We start from the raw sequence: 16,568 nt of genomic DNA, 5'->3' as shown, positions 1-16,568 counted from the left end.
ATAATATGAAACATAGAGCATAAAAAATGGAAAAACTACAATGAACATATGTAAAATTACTATTTTTCATTTTTTAAAAAAGACGGCTTAATTCCATAATGTAATATTACCATTTTACATTTTTATTTTTTTAAAAAATAATATGTAAATATACAACATAAAAATGGAAAAACTACATTAAACATATGTAAGATTACCATTTTTCACTAAAAAAAGACGGTTTATCTCCATAATGTAACATTACTATTTTGTAAAAAAAAACATTATATATAATTTCGAAAATAATAAATAATATGTAAACATACAACATAAAAAATGGAAATACTACATTAAACATATGTAAGATTACCATTTTACATTTAAAAATAGCAATAAAATGTAAACATACAACATAAAAAAATGGAAAAACTACATTAAACATATGTAAGATTACCATTTTTCACTAAAAAAAAACGGCTTATCTCCATAATGTAAAATTTCTATTTTATATTAAAAAAAAAACATAAATATAACTATTTGACTATTTGTCCAAGTTCTTCTATTAAACATTGCCGTTTTACATTAAAAATGGAAAAATACATTGAGATTTAAACATCTATCTTAAAATATAAAATATAGATATTAACTAAATATAAAGTATAAGAAACAGAAATACTCAATATATTGAAAAATAAATAATAATTAAATATTATAAATATACGAATTATATATACAATAATAAGTAAATGCACAATTTTTTAAAAATGGAAAGAGTACATTAAATATAAAACATCTATCTTAAAATGTAAAATATAGATATTAAGTAAATAGAAAGTATAAGAAAAAGAAATACACAACTTAAAAACAATGGAAAAAGTATATTACGATTTAAACATCTATCATAAAATGTAAAATATAGATATTATGCAAATAGAAAGTATAAGAAAAGGAAATACACAATTTAAAAAAATAGAAAAAGTACATTAGTATTTAAACATCTATCTTAAAATGTAAATCTATCTTAAAATATAAAATTATTAGTAAATAGAAAGTATAAGAAATAGAAATACACAATATAAAAAAAAAAATAAGTAAATATATAATATAAGTAAATACCCAATTTAAAAAATGGAAAATTACATTAAGATTTAAAAATATATCTTAAAATTTAAAATATAGATATTAAGTAAATAGAAAGTATAACAAATGGAAATATACAATTTAAAAAAAAAATGAAAAACGTACATTAAGATTTAAACATCTATCTTAAAATGTAAAATAGAAATATTAAGTAAATAAAAAGTACAAGAAATGGAAATTCATATACAGGAAAATAAATAATAAGTAAATAATGTAAATATATAATATATGAATTATATATATAATAATAAGTAAATACACAATTTTTTTTAAAAATGGAAAAACTTCATTAAGCATTAAACATCTATCTAAAAATGTAAAATATATAATATAAGTAAATACACCATTTTAAAAAATGGAAAAAGTACATTAAGATTTAAATATCTATTTTAAAATATAAAATATAGATATTACGTAAATTAAAATATAAGAAATGGAAATAAACATTTAAAAAAATGGAAAAAGTACATTAAGATTTAAACATCTATCTTAAACTGTACATCTATCTTAAAATGGTAGTAAATTATATAAAAATGGAAATACCACATTTGACAAAATAAATGTATAGTTTTACATCAAGAAAGTCCCTATAAAACTCATTATTCCATCAATATCAACCTCACTCTATCAAGGAAAACTTCAAAGCACTCGAGCAAAAAAATGGTTCCACCATCAACTTTTGCCGTCCCAAAAACCTTTAATGACCTTGAATGAGATTTTTTATGACAACAAATTTTTTGTTAGGTGGATTCATTGTTGGGAAACCCGCAACTTCCAAAAGCCAAACTTATTCATGGGAATTGAATTGCTTTTCATAGACTCAAAGGTATTCTTACAATTGTTAATATTCATACTAACTCTTTCATGATCAAACCATTACAGTTAATAATCATTCAAGCGTTTATCCTGAAACACTTCTTTCCTCGCCGAATCAGGTATTGGTTCATGTTGGTTTAATATTGTTTTTGGTTTATTAACCGGTTTAGGATAGTCCTATTGTAAATATAATTTAAGTTGGTTTTGCATATATTATGCTTAAAATTAAATAATAGTAATATTATGCTTAAAATATAATTTTAGAGAGTTTTCAAATATAGTTTAGAGAATATTATAGGTGATGAATTTAATTTATTAAATTCGTTTATTACTTAAAACTAAGTTTTCTTAAAAACATACTGAGTTATAAATATCAATGATGGATTGGTGAGTATAACATGAAGACAAAAATATAAATATTTTATTTTCAAGATAAGAAATTCAGTTACTCAATATATAATATCTTAAATTATTTTTTAAAAATATACATAATTTATATATATAGATTAATCTTCCAAACTTAAACTATTATATTATATATGAATAATTTTTTTAAATAAAAACAATTTCTGATTAAAAAAAATAAATAAAAAAACAAATGGTTAAACATCAATATCATCTAGGTTAAGTATACGAACAACACAAATTCAAACATCACAAAAAATATTTACATAAACATTATAATACAATAATTTAATCAAAAAATACAATAAAAAAATAATATTCAAAAAAATAGTTATATACTTAAATTTGAAAATCAAAGATATTTTTGCTAAAATTATAATTACCTCGCCAAGAAGATCGACCATCTTTTTTACGGATTGATCGATTGTTAAGCATGTGGTCGATCCGAAAATACTCTGCAGTTTAATTAAATATCTAAAACATTTATTCCAACACTCAACAGATAGTTTTCCTAAATATGATAACTAGATAGCCAATAAAATTACAAAAAATATTTAAATAGTAAAAAATATGTTAATTTAACGTGTTAAAATTTAAAAATAAATTTTAATTATGACATACATCTTAACATTTATATAAATATATATCATAACCTAAATATAAATAATTTAACAACTTAAATTAGAAAAATATAAAAATCCCGGGCGTAGCCCGGGTTAATCCCTAGTTTATAATATAATAGTACAGTTTTTTCTTTCATGAGGTGACACGTCAGCATTTTAGTGGGTTTCACTTTTAAAAAATGTGAAAAAGTGTCAAACATGTTGTTCAAACCCGGGTTATTGAGATATAAACACCAACATTTATACCACTAAACTAAAGGATACTTTGTATATTGATGGCTGAAACTAATATATATTTATGAAGGTCGAAAACCTTTGCTTTTTCGGTTTTCTTTGTGGGTCGGGCCTACAAGTATATTATGAGTTTTATTTTTAAATGAGGTTCATCACGTTATATGAAAAAAACAACAATTATAGTTTTCCATATTGTAAACTGTCTTTGTTTAAGATGAGTTAGGGTTTTTTTCATCATTGTCTCAAACAGACAAGTCTGAGTTACATATTTGCGTCGTATGTCTGTTCGTAATCTATTTTTCCACCGATGAACTCTTCATCTCCCCATCTTAAATCGCTTGATCTTAAATGTTCTTGATTTGTAGCCTTTCTGTAAACCCTATATATATGATTCTCATCTTTGATGAACCCAATCTGCATCTCCACAAAACTCATTGATTCCTCGTAGCTTTAACGATCTTCTAGAAAATGTCTCTCTGCCTCTCCAGTTCCTCAAACCGGCGTTCACGGCATCCGTCACTCAACCTTCGAGTCTCTCTATGTTGGTCATAGTAGTCAGAGCATAGCCTCTAACCTCCTTGCTTATGGAATTCCCTGAACTTCAAGAAAGACAGTGAGTTTATGGGAATCATGGTTCTCTTCCTTGATGAAAAGGTAAGTTAATCTTCGATTTATCACACTTATTTAGTATAATTATTTTTAATTGATTTCCTGATTCTGTGTTAAATAATATTATTTGCAGATTTCGTGATTCACGAGTTTATTCCCGCCGGACATGCTAATCATTACATGCCATCTTTGAAAGCCAGTTCCATTGTGAAAGTCGATCGTTTTGAGGTTGCTAGGTGCTCAAGCATGTACAAGATAATTGATAATTCATTCCTCATTTGTTTCATCTCACGAACTATTATTGATGAAGTCATCACGGGTGCTACTGAGATCAATCTCCAATCATAATTAGACTGTTTGACAATTTCCAAGTGATTGCGAACACAAACATATAACTCTCAGGTATATTATCATATTGCATATGAGTTTATAATATGTTTGGTTATTATAACTGATATTTAAACTCACAGATGTGGTTGGACAAATCCGTTTTTTCCAATGCTCTGACCTTAGCAAAGAAACAACTCGAGTCGTTATCCGTCTCCTCATTGATCTGTAAGAAACAATCAACACACAATTCCCTTTATATTATTATTTATATTGTGCCAACATCAATAATCAAAAATATTTCCTACCCAAATTATGTGGTCATCTATTTATCTCCCTTACTTATCAAACTAATTTTACAAAAATTTTTATTTTACAGCTTAAAAGAAACCACAACAACCCAAACAATCAAAACACCAAAAACTAGAATTCCAAAAAGACGAATCTTTAATGATCACCTCTTTTTTTTTTGTCTAAGCTTAGAAATAAACTTGAAAACAAATATACCAAACCAATCACCTCAACTAAAATTCAACGACATATATATCGAGTCAGCTACATAAATACAAACTACACAGCCAGCTATTTAACAATTTACAAATTTACTTTCACAACGGCACATACATCAAGTTAGCTAAATAAATACAAACTACACAGCCAACTATTTAACAATTTACAAACTTACTTTTGCATCGAAGAAGACGAATACGAAAACCAAGATCAGTGAAATTACCTAAACAAAAAAAGCAGAGTAAGTTATGAACTCTGATAAATACAACTAACAATGATTTTTGTTTACATATTACCCATCAAATAAAAGATAAACAAACACAGCCACAACATAAGATACAAGAGACAATCCCAACAGAAAGGCGACAACAACATATCCACCTGCTCACTCCTCTTGTCTTATAAAAATAGCTTATATGCTCAATGTCAGGCCGATGCTATTATTGTCTTCTTATGAGAAATACATAAATTCGTTTAAAACTCATTAAAGCTCAAATACTCAGAACTTTCAATCATTTTATAGTTATTTCTACAAGTCTTCATGTATTTGTTTTAAAAGTTCGGTAAAAGCAACAAATTTAAAAATAAAATAAAAACATATAACAAACACAATAAAGACAATAAAAATTATTACTTAATACACACAACTAAACTGGAGAAAAAAAATCCAGAAACAAAAGGTATTCTCAATAACTTTAATATAATTTATGTATAAATAAATTAAAAAGACAAACTAACAGTCTCAGTGACACATCAAACAACAACACGAACTATATTAATCGCATTACTAACACTGTTTAGTCATTCATAAGTGGAGAGCAATGCATACACAATTCATCATCACAACTATAATCTTATAATAATAATAAAAACTTGAAAAATAATTTAAAACGTAAAAGTCACAACTACGATAACCCTAACAAATACTGAAATGAAACAATGCGCTTGCACGGAGGTGATATCTCTAGTTAAAATAATGCAATTGCTGCTGTACGAGCCTAGTGAGCATGCATGGCGATCTAGTAACCATTGGGAGCGGTGCAAATTGATGTGTTGATTAAACACGTAATCGATTAGTTTACATAATTTCGGGAATAGTGATCGACCCAAATCTGGTCGACCTAGGACTACCACTATATATGGTCTTTAAAATATTTAACATAAGGAATCACGGGGAAGTTAAACTTTACTCCATCTGTTTTAAAATACATGAAATTTTAAGATTATGCACAACTATTAAAAAACTTATTTTTTATCTTAAAAATATCATTAAAATATAAATTAAAAATTATTCAACCAATTACAAAACAGACTACAAAATATCATTAGCTACATAGTTTTTGATAAAGTGAAAAAGTGCATTGATATATAAAAACATCATCTATTTTAAAACATCAAAAACTCCCTAAAACATCATCTATTTTGAAACGGAGGGTATAGCATTTTACAAAACAATGTTTTTCTCAAACTGTAGGACTACAAATAAAACTTCGACGAGTGTCCTTTTTTGAGTCATTGTCCAGTGTCGTCCCCGCCTTAATAAAGAACATAAGCCAAAAAAGGGAAGGTGCCGAAGCGATAAGAATAAATTTCAACCAATCAAAATAATTAACGGTTGGAATAAGAAACGAGAGAAACAACCTGTCTGCCAAGAAACTTTGAATGGGTCTCCTTCTTGTGGGGCCTTCACTTACAAATAATTTATATATATATATATATATATATATATATATATATATATATATATATATATATATATATATATATATTCATATTTTATATAAAAAAAGTGTATATATAACTTTTTTAGTCAATGTGAATATATAACTACAAAAACAAAAAAATACTTTTTTATTGTAAAAATTAAATGAAAATAACAGGTTTTGTGTTCTTATGATTGAAAATTTTAAAAAATAATAAATAAAATATATTATGCTTATAATGTTACTAAAACTAATAATTTTTTTCTTTAAACAAAATATATAATTTTTAATAAAAAAAATAGAACATATAATTCAAATTAAGTTTTTGCTAAAATAAAAAATAATGAAAATATTATTAATTTAAAATAAAAATATTTTTTTTATGAATAGAGATCCGGAACCTCAAGATCAGCTATGGTCACGTGAATAAAGCCAAAATTTTCATTTTCAATGAGTCAGAGAGAAAAATTTCCTTGTAGTGTGCATGGACTCTTAAAAGTCATCTTTAGCGGAACATTTGAAGCTCACATGTCTTATAAAGATCAAAGACACAAGCTTTATTCATTTATTTTTTTTGATAAAATGTTAAAATTCATTACCAATTTTCAGATTTTTTACAGAAAGTACTGAGCAACAAGGAATAGAGGAGACAGAAACAAAGCTAGACACAGACTCAATCCTAAGTAAGCAGAGACTGACTCAAAGCTAAGAAACAAGCTTTACCTACACGATAACAACTTTTTCCCTCTGATCTTTTTTTTTGTCAACCCCTCTGATCTTACTTTCAACCTTAAGATCAGTTCAACACACCCTCAATTCAAGAATAAATCGTCTTACAAAGAATTTATGAAAACCAGATAAAAAATCAAGGTTTTTGATTACTTAAATAAAAGCTTTAAAATGAAATCCAAATAGATGGCACCACCTATGACTCTAACTTCCCCACTGTTGACATGAAGATAATAAAGATTAAAGAATGAAGATGAAGAGATCAAGTTGGCCTACAGCATTGAAGTGAGGGCTTCGAGAAAGCTATATTGATCACTTTGACGCTGTAGAGAAAAGAGCAGTTGCTGGAGAAAACATAGTTCCTACGGCACCAAAGTGGGCACTTTGATAAACTTGCATTATGCACTTCGACGCTGAAGGGATTCGCGAGCACTGTTCACTACAGTCCAAAGAAGTTCAAAATTCAAAATATAGCTGTTGGGAATATAGCTGTTTGAACCTTATCTCTTTATTATCTTCTCAGATCTTTTGTAAGTATTGTGTGGCTATAAATAGCCTTCTGTATACACTTAAGAACATTAAGGAAATATAATTCCTCTTTACTCTCTCTTAATCTCAAACTCTCTCTTTCCCTCATGGATACTTCTAATTAATCTCATCAATCTAAGCTTAAGTCTCACCAAAACAACTCTCTAATTTCATATATTTTTTCACCCACTTCCTCATACGTACAGGAAAAATGATTGGTGAGTAATGAGAATTATTCAGTGAGAGTTCTATGATCCCACGAGGTCATCTAAAACCACATAACACAACAAGAACAAGTCGCAAGCTAACAGAGACTAACATGCGACAGTCAAAAAGCAACCCAAAACTCTAGAATCTAGCGCATGCTCAGAGAAGTCCCACCTCCACTGCAACATTCTTGCGGGCTACTATCCTGAAACTCTTACTTGAATATCTCACATACACTTTATAGGCCTCCTTTACTCGTCTGGCCACGTTCACCATATTCACTTATGCCCAGACTCGGCATGACTCGATCTTATCCGGCGCGCTAGCCTAACCCCTTTATCGCGGTCACACATCTCATCATCGCATTCATTCTTATCACATCAATATCATTCTTCACACATCTCTTCGTCTCATTCATTCTTAACACACAACCGGTTTATCCTTTAACAACCTATCATCAGTTAGGTGCTTTCCATCACATCAAAACAATCAACAACTATATCTAATAGTTCATCATATTAATACAAGTAATACAATCAGTACTAGACAATATTAACAAGGGACTAACGCCCTGAAGTATTACAAGACGTGAAAAGAGTTCACATTCAGTTCCTCAACTTCGCCTTACTCAAAGTCACGAATCCAGATCTAAAAGAATAAGAACGCAACAACACCACCGCAGATCATTACTCTCATGCTCAACAGAAGATGTGAAAAGGTATTAGAGATCAGATCTATCACAACCAGTGACAAACCATGGAAAAGAAGAATGGGAAGAAGGAGATCGAAGGCTTACTTTTCAGATATGATGCACAACAACAAAAGACGGTGGAGGAGAAAGCAACCAGCGGCAACCCACAGTGGTACGGAGAGTGACGAACAGCAGCCCGGCGAGGGGACGGCTTTGTGTGAGGAGGGAGAGAGAAGCATGAGAGAGAAAGAAAAAAAGAGAAAATAGAGATCTCATACGGCTAGGATTTTCAGGTCTATCAGAATCTCTGCAGAGCTTTTCTAGGTTTTCTCCAATGAATAATTAAGGGGGGTAGCGGTGTCAAAATGAGTTATAACTCATGAGTTGACTCATCTCAGCTCGATTTTTATGAGCATGAACTCTAGTTTAAGTCCTCCAATACTACTTCGGCGATATGGAATAGAACACTCAATGCATATGTACGTGGTCAACAAATGTATAACATTGATGTCTCTTTCTTCTTTCATGTTTCTAGTTTTCAGTCACTCCTAGCCATATATTATTTGTGATACGTCATGTTTACCGGATAGCTGCAAATGGGAAGGTTATAACCGGCTCACTTTGGATGTAAATGTTAGATTCTTCATTATGTCAAAATCGATGTCATCTATTTAATTTCACTTCCAAATTTGGTTAGAGAGCAAATAAGCCCAAAATAAGTTTGATACTCCCTATGTTTCTTTATAAGTAGTGCTTAAAGAAAATATTTTTGTCACAAAATAAATAATCTTCTCAATATTCTAGATAAAATTTAATGTTATTTTAAATTAGTTACCAACTACAAAATATTATATATTTTTTTTAATTTGTTGAACTATATTTATTTATTGATACTTTTATGTAGCCAAGATAACTTGTATATAATTTTATATTTTTATATTTACTGTGAAAAAATATTAAACACCACTTATATTAAAACAGAGGAGTAACATTTTAAGATATAGTGATGTATTTATTTTTTCTGAGATGTTATAGCAGTTTAACTTAGGTCTTGGTCATTTCATTAAATGTATGGTGTATCTGGCTACATGAGTCCCTATGATGTTCGCCTTTTCCTTAAAATTTTATATTCAGTTGAAGAGATGGGCTTGGACGCTAACACGTTTCAGGTTCGATTCACTTATTGCGTAAAACTAAATCACATTTTCCTAGACATCTACACGGATATAGATCCATATTTTTGGCCTCATATGCATATCCGGAGATATATATCCGTGTAGATGTCTAGAAAAATGGGTTGCACTTTCCGTTGGAATTACTTTAGACCTTTCCATAGGTATGTGATACCCCTAGGTTAATTGAAAACAAAAAAAAACAAAAATATATTCAGATATTGAATCTGGATGTAAATTAATTTCCATCCCAAAAATCTGGATTTTTCTATTTTCATTTCCCTTTTCAACAACTATATGCGCCATCAATTCATCAGAGAAGTCTCATTTTCTAGTTTTATTTGTTTTAGTCACGTTACTCAAGTAAATAATCAAATAGTGATAGTATTAAAAATAAAATTTGAAAATATTTATATATGATTGAGCAAATTAGCTCAATATACTAAAAAAAGTGGAATACCATAAAATGGGGGGAAAAAGGTAATGATGGGGGAAAAAATTGGAAAGAAATAAGGTATGGAGTGCAAATAGGGTAGATGTTGTGTGTAGGGAGTACAAATTCTCTATTATGATTTATTTATTTATAAATATAATATATGGACTATTTATTTAAATATAATAGTTAATTATTAATAACATAGAACATGTCTATTTTAGTATTTATAATTAATAGCATCTAGATGTTGTATGTAGATGCAAATGCTAACTGTACTAAAACAAACAAAGTTTTTATGCAACATCAAAAAGCTATATTCAAATGCTGTATTTTGATGAAATTTTTTTTTAATTCAAAATCAAAAAACTATATTCAAATTCTGCATTTAGATGTTTTATCCCAACGAAAACAAACATCGCATTAATCATCTATTGTATATATTATTAAAATTGAAATACATTTTGGTACTGTTTGGAAACATAGATAATAATATAAACTAGATAGTAACCCGCGCTTTGCACGGGATTAGATATCTATATGATTGTTGATTGTATATATTATGATTATGTATAACATAAGGTGTACCTTAAGTAAACGGTGCGTAAAAACTAAAGATATGATTCAATTAAAATCAAATGTTATCGACTCTGATATTATACGTGATTAATATGTGTAACCAAGAGAGTCTATGACTCGAGTTTATTGTGACCTGATGTTGGTATACATGTTAAGTATTTGACAACCTCTGTTCTTATACATGTTTTTTTGATAAACTGAAGACTACAACTCCTCTTGATGTAAATAAACTTCGAAAAGATAGGTCAAAACACTTGAAATTTGTTTCTATAAAAAGCAAAACCATTACTGTGTGAAATAAATAAAATATAGTTTTCGAAATAAAGAAAACAACATTGAAGCATAAAATCAATCGAAGGTTATTCGACCCTCAAAAACACATAATAAGTTTTAATAAAAATTTTGTTCAAAATGCATAGTTGTAGTGGTTTTAAAGTTGGTGGGAAACATTTTGAACTATTTTCTTTCTGTTGCAGACTTCCCAGATGCTCCCCCAGCAAGATCCACATATCAAGTGGCGGCTTTGCTACTAAACGCCAAGATCGAGAGATCGATTGTATTGCAGTACTCTAGAACAGCATCAATCTCTGTCAGAACAAATAAGAGGAAACCATGGTTTAGAGGCTTATCATTCAATTCATGTTAACGTACTTTTCAACCATTAGGTTGTTGCAAAACCTAAAGCCCCTTGCAGCAAATTTCCTCTTGTTCACGCGCCCCCAACCTGCGAAAAAAAGGCGAAACCCTTATCAAACCTTCGACGTGAAATTCGGCGAGCTCGTGGTGAATCGTCGCCAATAGGGAAGCTCCAGCGTCCTCTGGTCTCTTCTCCACCACCCCTTCTCCCACTCTCACCATGGAATCTGGGATTGAAGCTCCTCTGCATTCGTCACCTACAGCAAAATCGAACGATGGTTCAGATCTTGTCGTCGATTCTCTGTCTCTGCATCCGTTGCCGACCATGTCGTCTCCTGCTCTGCTGACCGCGTCTTCGTCGACTCTAGCAGAAACAGTCAATGGTGGCTCTCTGTCTCTACCCTCGTCGACTTTGGAGGCGTCTGTCTCTTTGTCTACGCCAGATCCAGTCTCTCAAGTCCAAGCCACTGATTCTCCTCTAGGCTCAGATAACACTCTTGCTCAAGCTACTGATTCTCTTTCTCTGTCGACTGAAAATGTCAACGCTTCCGTAAGCAACGGTTTGTCCATCAGCTTGAATGTGCCACCTCCATCGCAGCAGCAGGTAGCAATGACTCAGGATGTCAACAAATCGCAAGTTCATCCATCTGAAACTGCTCAGGATACAACTAAGTTTGTCCCTACTTTAGGAGCTTGGGCAAAGCCCCTCTTCTTTAAGCCTCCTGCTACTCCTCCTGAACCAAGTACCGCTCGAGATTATGATCCGGCTCTAGTTGGAACTCAGTTAGCTACTCTCTGGCCATCCTTAAATGATGAGATATTGAATAAGAAACCAAAGAGCAAGCATCCAACTCGTACTCTTCAGCCTCCTATTGAGAAGCTTCCACCACCGGAACTAAAAGCCGATGGTAGTCTTCGATTCCCGTGGGCTGCAAGACTGAGCCCTCAGTCGCGGAATCTATATCGGGCAGCCACTCCGACTTACAGATTGGATGGTACTCCTGAGGTAACTATTCCTTCTAAAGTTCTTAAGCTAGGCCCTGAGAACAAGGATGAGTATATTATAGGCAAGTTTCATAGGTGTTCTCTACCGCCAGGTGGTTTGGTTCATGCGGTGGTTAATAGAATATGGGGAAGAAGCTGTAAGATTAGCTGTAAGAAAATTGGTGAATCATCCTTCATGTTTCATATCCCCCACGAACCTACTCGTCATTGGGTTGTTCAGCGTGGGGTCTGGCATATTGACGATTGCTTACTCTTTGTTCTTCCGTGGACTCCTGAAGGCTCTTTCAAAATTCCTGAAATCTCTACGCTTCCGGTCTGGGTCACTTTGAAAAACATTCCTGATTGTTGCTACTCTAGATTAGGGATAAGTCATGTTGCTTCAGGGTTGGGAGAACCGATTCTTACTCATAAACCTCGACTTGATCCTACCAGCATGGGAGAAGCAAAGGTTTTAGTGGAGATGGAGCTGGATAGAGATTTTTCGAAGCTTATTGCACTAGATGATAAACAAGGTAGCATATTTCTTGTTAATGTTGAGTACACGTGGATTCCATCAACATGTGAGAGATGTGGTAATCTTGGCCATAAAGCCAAGAGGTGCCTCTTGCCTCCAAAGCCGGCTAGTGATCCAACCTTGCAGCCTCAAACAACAGATGTTCGAAGTGAGATCCGTGTTGTGGATATTGATCTTATCTTACAACAAAAGGACTGCTCGACATCTACTCCAGAAGTGTTTCAGAGTACTACCAGCAAGTTAGATGGACAGGGAGTTACTGTCCCTGTTCCCGCTTTACCCAGTGTGGAGGATGTTCATGACCTTCCTTCAGGTACTTCAGTTATTTTAGATGGTACTGGAAACCAAATACTTGGAACTTCATTCACTTCTTCTCACTTACAACAAGAGAAGCCAGCTGATCTTTCTAACTCAGTGCCCACTTTGCCCAGATTAGTAGATTCATCATCTACTCCCATTGTTACACAATTATGGAATCTTTTCCATCAAGCAATATCAACACCGAGGTCCTTGGATCTTTCGTTGTTGGTCCTTTAACCACAACTCCGAACCATTGTGTATTTCAGAGTCCTTCTGGTTCAACAGTGATAGGAGATGGGGATGAAGTTGAAATTGAGCCTTCAAGCTCGTTCAGCTTGACTAGAGGTGGGAGGGAATCAAAACCTCCTATCAAATATGAAAACATGGAGTGGAAGACAGTTCGAGGGAGAGGAAAGCGTGGCCGTCGAGGCCGTGGCTCCTATCATTAGTTATTGTCTTTCATAGATTTGTTCTATCTAATCTCTACCTTCATTGGTTTGAGATTCTATCATCCATGAAACTTGTTTCATGCATACTTTTCTAAACTATAAGATCTTTTGGTCTTATCTTGTAATGTTTTATGTTTTAATTTGAAAGCCCTTAGTCAAAAAAAAAAAAAAACCTAAAGCCCCTTGGCTTAATCAAGAATAAGTGATTTCCTGTGGATTTGATATGTATTGAGTACAATATTTGATAAGAAACCCATTAAGATTTGAGGTTCTTATATGGTTTGTTTAATTTAGAAATATATCTCCTTTCGTTTTGAAAGTGAGTGGACAAAAACCGTAACCACGCCAAATGTGACTAATAGTTTTGATTGTGTTCCCAATTGGAGCTGGTTAAGGAGCTGATTAAGAAGTGATCTCGGTCAAAAATGGATCACGGTTTGAACATAAGCAGCTATGAGTTTAAACCATAAAATCTCTATTATTTGTTGTCAGCTTCATCCTCTTCTCTTGCGAATGACTAATTTCATCATCACCACTATCATCATTATCATAACTGCATTTGTGATCCTCCTCATCAGATTCTTGCAATGCAAGTAAAGGCATGTAATTAAGGTTATTATTAGTCTTGGAGTATATGCTAAAAGATGACAATGATGATCTTCTCCTTAGCTTGTTAGCAATAAGCAATCTCCTTCTCTTGATCAACGGACTCTCCACTTTCTCGAGATCCTTGGCGTTGCTCCCTTCCATTAGATTCCCAAATGATTTTGATTTCCCTATGTAATGATTTGATAACCCTCTCCTAATTTTTTAAAACAACAGCAAATAATAATTAAATTTCGAAAAATTAATTATTTTTTGGAAATTTAAAAGATTGATGAAGGGAAAACGTACTTAATAGGAAGAGAATCTTCAAGAGATGAACCAAACCATGTTCCATGTGACGAAACGGCACCGTCCTCTTCCTCGTTTGCGCTGCTTTCTCCCGACACGACTACAGATGATGAAGAATTCTCTGATATCTCCTCCGACAGAGACTTAACACATCTCCTTAATCCGATCCCGCTTCCACCGCGGCTAGATTCCTCCGTCAAGAACGGAGCAGCCGGTGCAGCTTTATCCTGCGCTGCCGTACCAGCTTCAAACGTCGAACCTGCTAGAATCTCCATTTCTCAGTTCTTCTAGCCTTCTCCTCTTCGACCTCGACTCCTCCTGTTTATCCACCAACCGGACTTAGCTGTCATCAACCGGCATTCCGCGTAAGTTAGGGGCTCGAGTAGGCTCATGTTAAGAACTAATCTCCGGAGACAAAAAAAGTTAGCGTATAAACAATTTATTATATACGCATACCATGTCTCACACTCTCACATTATATGAGTCTGTCTATGTAATACGCGCAAATGTTCTAAAAATAGTACCCCCGAGGGAAAGACGCTAACGGCGACTTTGACGTTTTTGACACGTTAATAATGACGTGGTCTCTGCAGATTGGCTAGCTCTCGGACCTAAGCCGTACGTTTTGGAGTTACTGTGAAAGAAAGAGTTCTAGGATATAGGTGCAAGTATAGGCCTCATAAAGCAGTTCTTTTGAAAACTACAACCAAACAAACTTGGGCAAACTCATTGACAACACAGAACTCTCGTTCTATCTCAACCGTGGAATCTTGTCTTAGACTCTCGTTCGTTCTCAACCGTGGAACTCGGTGATTTCTTGTCTTAGACTGTGTATATCTTCTGCACTGTTGTGCAACAGAACCGAGTTATGATAACCTGAAACGTGGTAACCAAAACAACGAACGTCTTGAACACATCCCCAGCAGAGATTTGGGCGTGTAGATGCTGGTCCCCAAACGTGGTAACCAAAACAAAGTTGTGATTGTCATCTTGAAGAATCTGAAACAACTCACCCTGTGAAAGAAAGAACTCCATCACATAGGTGCAAGTATAAACCTCATAAAGCAGTTCTTTTGGAAACTACAACCAAATAAACTTGCGCAAACGCAGTGACAACATAGAACTCTCGTTCGTTCTCAACCAGTTGACTCTTGTCTTAGACTCTCGTTCGTTCTCAACCAGTTGACTCTTGTCTTAGACTCTCCTTCGTTCTCAACCGTGAAACTCAGTGATTTCTTGACTTAGACTGTGTATATCTTCTGCACTCTTTTGCAACAGAACCTCGAAACGTGGTGCGATAACATAGCGTAAGTGTATCTAACCTCGATATCTTGTCTTACAAGCTCGTAAGTATATGTTGTCTTAGCCTAGCACTGGAAACTCTATCACGATCCTCGTTTTCTTGTCTTAGCCTGTGTATATCTTGTCTCACGTACTCTTCTAGCACCAACACATCTCGTCTCTATGATTATATTTAGATGATGAAGATGAAGGTGGTTAAAGTAATCAAACTTGTCTAAGTAATTTAGATGACGAAGGTCCATCTCGTCTCACGTAGTCTTCGAGCACCAACACATCACGACATCACGTACTCTTCCAGAACCAACATAAGGTCGAGAAGAGAACTTGGGTGTTACGTGAAAATAATGCCAAGTAAAAAATATCTTCTTGAGAAGTGTCAAGATTATTAAGGAATGTAATGTTTGCATTTAATTCCTAGTGTTTGGGACAAACGTTTCCAAGTGACACGTATGCAATTTCTTAAATAAAAATCTCTCATGAAGCCACGTCAGAATATACTTAGAAAAAAAAATTTTAAGTGCTTCTCCTTTAATATATAGGGAATGAAAATTATTTGTAAAATATGGATAGCAGTATAAAAAAAGTATAGTGTCCTTTTAGTAATTACATTAATTGTCTTTTCATATTTTACTCAGCTTAACAATTTCATTAATTATCTCCTATATATTAATCCTGGAGCACTACAACATATTTTTGTAGCCACGTGACATCACGAAAATGATTTTTAGAATTGTTAGAAAAATAAGTTGTTCCATATAAACATATACTATGTTTTTATTAACC

At 32.6% G+C, this 16,568-nt stretch overlaps 1 protein-coding gene across 1 annotated transcript; it reads right to left on the bottom strand.

Annotated features, from left to right (window-relative positions):
- Positions 1-13,700: 13,700 nt before the first annotated feature.
- Positions 13,701-14,786, bottom strand: LOC103831275. The gene is made up of 2 exons (XM_009107167.2): positions 14,484-14,786; positions 13,701-14,391 (listed from the first exon to the last, which is right to left on the bottom strand). The coding sequence occupies exons 1-2, from the start codon at positions 14,756-14,758 to the stop codon at positions 14,049-14,051; spliced, it is 618 nt and encodes a 205-aa protein (XP_009105415.1). The 5' UTR covers positions 14,759-14,786; the 3' UTR covers positions 13,701-14,048.
- Between the last annotated feature and the right edge of the window lie 1,782 nt (positions 14,787-16,568).

The sequence above is a fragment of the Brassica rapa genome, chromosome A01 (genome assembly GCF_000309985.2).
Source record: "Brassica rapa cultivar Chiifu-401-42 chromosome A01, CAAS_Brap_v3.01, whole genome shotgun sequence".
NCBI classification, from domain to species: Eukaryota; Viridiplantae; Streptophyta; class Magnoliopsida; order Brassicales; family Brassicaceae; genus Brassica; species Brassica rapa.
Note: the sequence above shows the minus strand (reverse complement) of the source record. Positions and strands in the feature narration are given on the sequence as shown.